This window comes from Macrobrachium nipponense, chromosome 6, assembly GCF_015104395.2.
Source record: "Macrobrachium nipponense isolate FS-2020 chromosome 6, ASM1510439v2, whole genome shotgun sequence".
NCBI classification, from domain to species: Eukaryota; Metazoa; Arthropoda; class Malacostraca; order Decapoda; family Palaemonidae; genus Macrobrachium; species Macrobrachium nipponense.
The window spans coordinates 139,723,894-139,725,325 of NC_061108.1; the positions used below are offsets into that span (position 1 = coordinate 139,723,894).

Genomic DNA, 1,432 nt, shown 5'->3' on the forward strand with positions numbered 1-1,432 from the left:
ATCTGTATTTGTCAAAATAATAAATAATAAGAAATGGAATTTTTTTTTTTTTTGTATTTTGATAAATACAAAGTTCCCTCATATACAAAAATGTGGATTTTTACTGCCGCATTTTTACTTATTATATTAAATTATTATTATTATTATTATTATTAATTATTATATTATTATTATTATTATTATTGTAAGAGCAAATCTGTATCTGTCAAAATAAGAACAAAAAAATGGGAGATTTTCCTCTTTTTTTTTATATTTTGATAAATACAGATTTCTTCATATACATAAATGTGGATGTTTACTTTTTATTATTATTATTATTATTATTATTATTATTATTATTATTATTATTATTATTATTATTATTATTATTATATGAGCAAATCTGTATGTGTCAAAATACCATAATCATAAAAAAATCATAAGAAATGGGAGATTTTCCTTTATTTTTTTTTTTTTTTGTATTTTGATAAATTCAGAGTTCCTCATATACATAAATGTGGATTTTGACTGCGGATTTTTTACGTTATTATTATTATTATATTATTATTATTATTATTAGTATTGGTTTATTTTATCCGGTACTCACATTGGCCTGGAGCATCCTGGAGAAGGCGAGGTGGGCGGGAACGTGGTGAGGGTGGTGAGCCAACGCCCTCGAGAGCGCCTCTCCGCCTCCCCGTGTTCCCGGCTTCCAGATGCGCCCTCGGCCCGCCAGGGTATAGAGGGTGTGGGCGGGGAAGCCCTGAGGGGTGAGGGGCGTGGAGTAAGGCCTGAGATAACTCCTCCAGAGCGACGTGGGGCTGGCCCGCCAGGATGTGGGCGCGCGCCAGCCGCTGCCTGCAGCTGGTGACCGCGGAGGCGTGGCTCCAGCTGTCCCCTGGCGGGCGCTGACGTGATGCCACGGCAGCTCTCCAGGACCTGCGTGGGCGGGGGCGGGGAGAGAAGGAAAGGAATGATTAAAGAAAGAGTTAAAGATGTAGAATTCGTTTTTATGATTATTTGATATATAATTCCATTTATTTTTATTATTTCCAAGACTAGTCTGTTATTAAAATGTATTTCTATTTTTTCCAAGAGTAGGCTGTTATTAAAATGTATTTTTGTCATTTCCAAGACTAGTATGTTTCTAAAATGTATTTTTATTATTTCCAAGACTAGGCTGTTTTGAAAATGTATTTTTATTATTTCCAAGACTAGTCTGTTATCAAAATGTCTGTTTCATTTTAGAAATGGTTTGCCAACATATATAATATAATTTATTTTCATTATTATTTCAAAGACTACGACGTTTTGACGTTTCGTAAGTGAGCATTTCTTAACTGTAAAAGGGATTTACCAACAAATATAATTCATTTTTTAATTTATTTCAAAGATTACGATGCTTTGTAAATATCCATTTCATGATTGAAGAAAGGTTTCGCCAACAAATGTA

At 33.4% G+C, this 1,432-nt stretch overlaps 1 protein-coding gene across 1 annotated transcript in view; it reads right to left on the reverse strand.

Moving 5' to 3' along the window:
- Window positions 1-582: 582 nt before the first annotated feature.
- LOC135216661 (pneumococcal serine-rich repeat protein-like) overlaps window positions 583-1,432 on the reverse strand; it is a 670,367-nt gene continuing 669,517 nt past the window's right edge. The window contains exon 9 of the mRNA XM_064252048.1: window positions 583-918. Coding sequence (XP_064108118.1) covers window positions 583-918 — 336 coding nt within the window. The remainder of the gene's footprint in view (window positions 919-1,432) is intronic.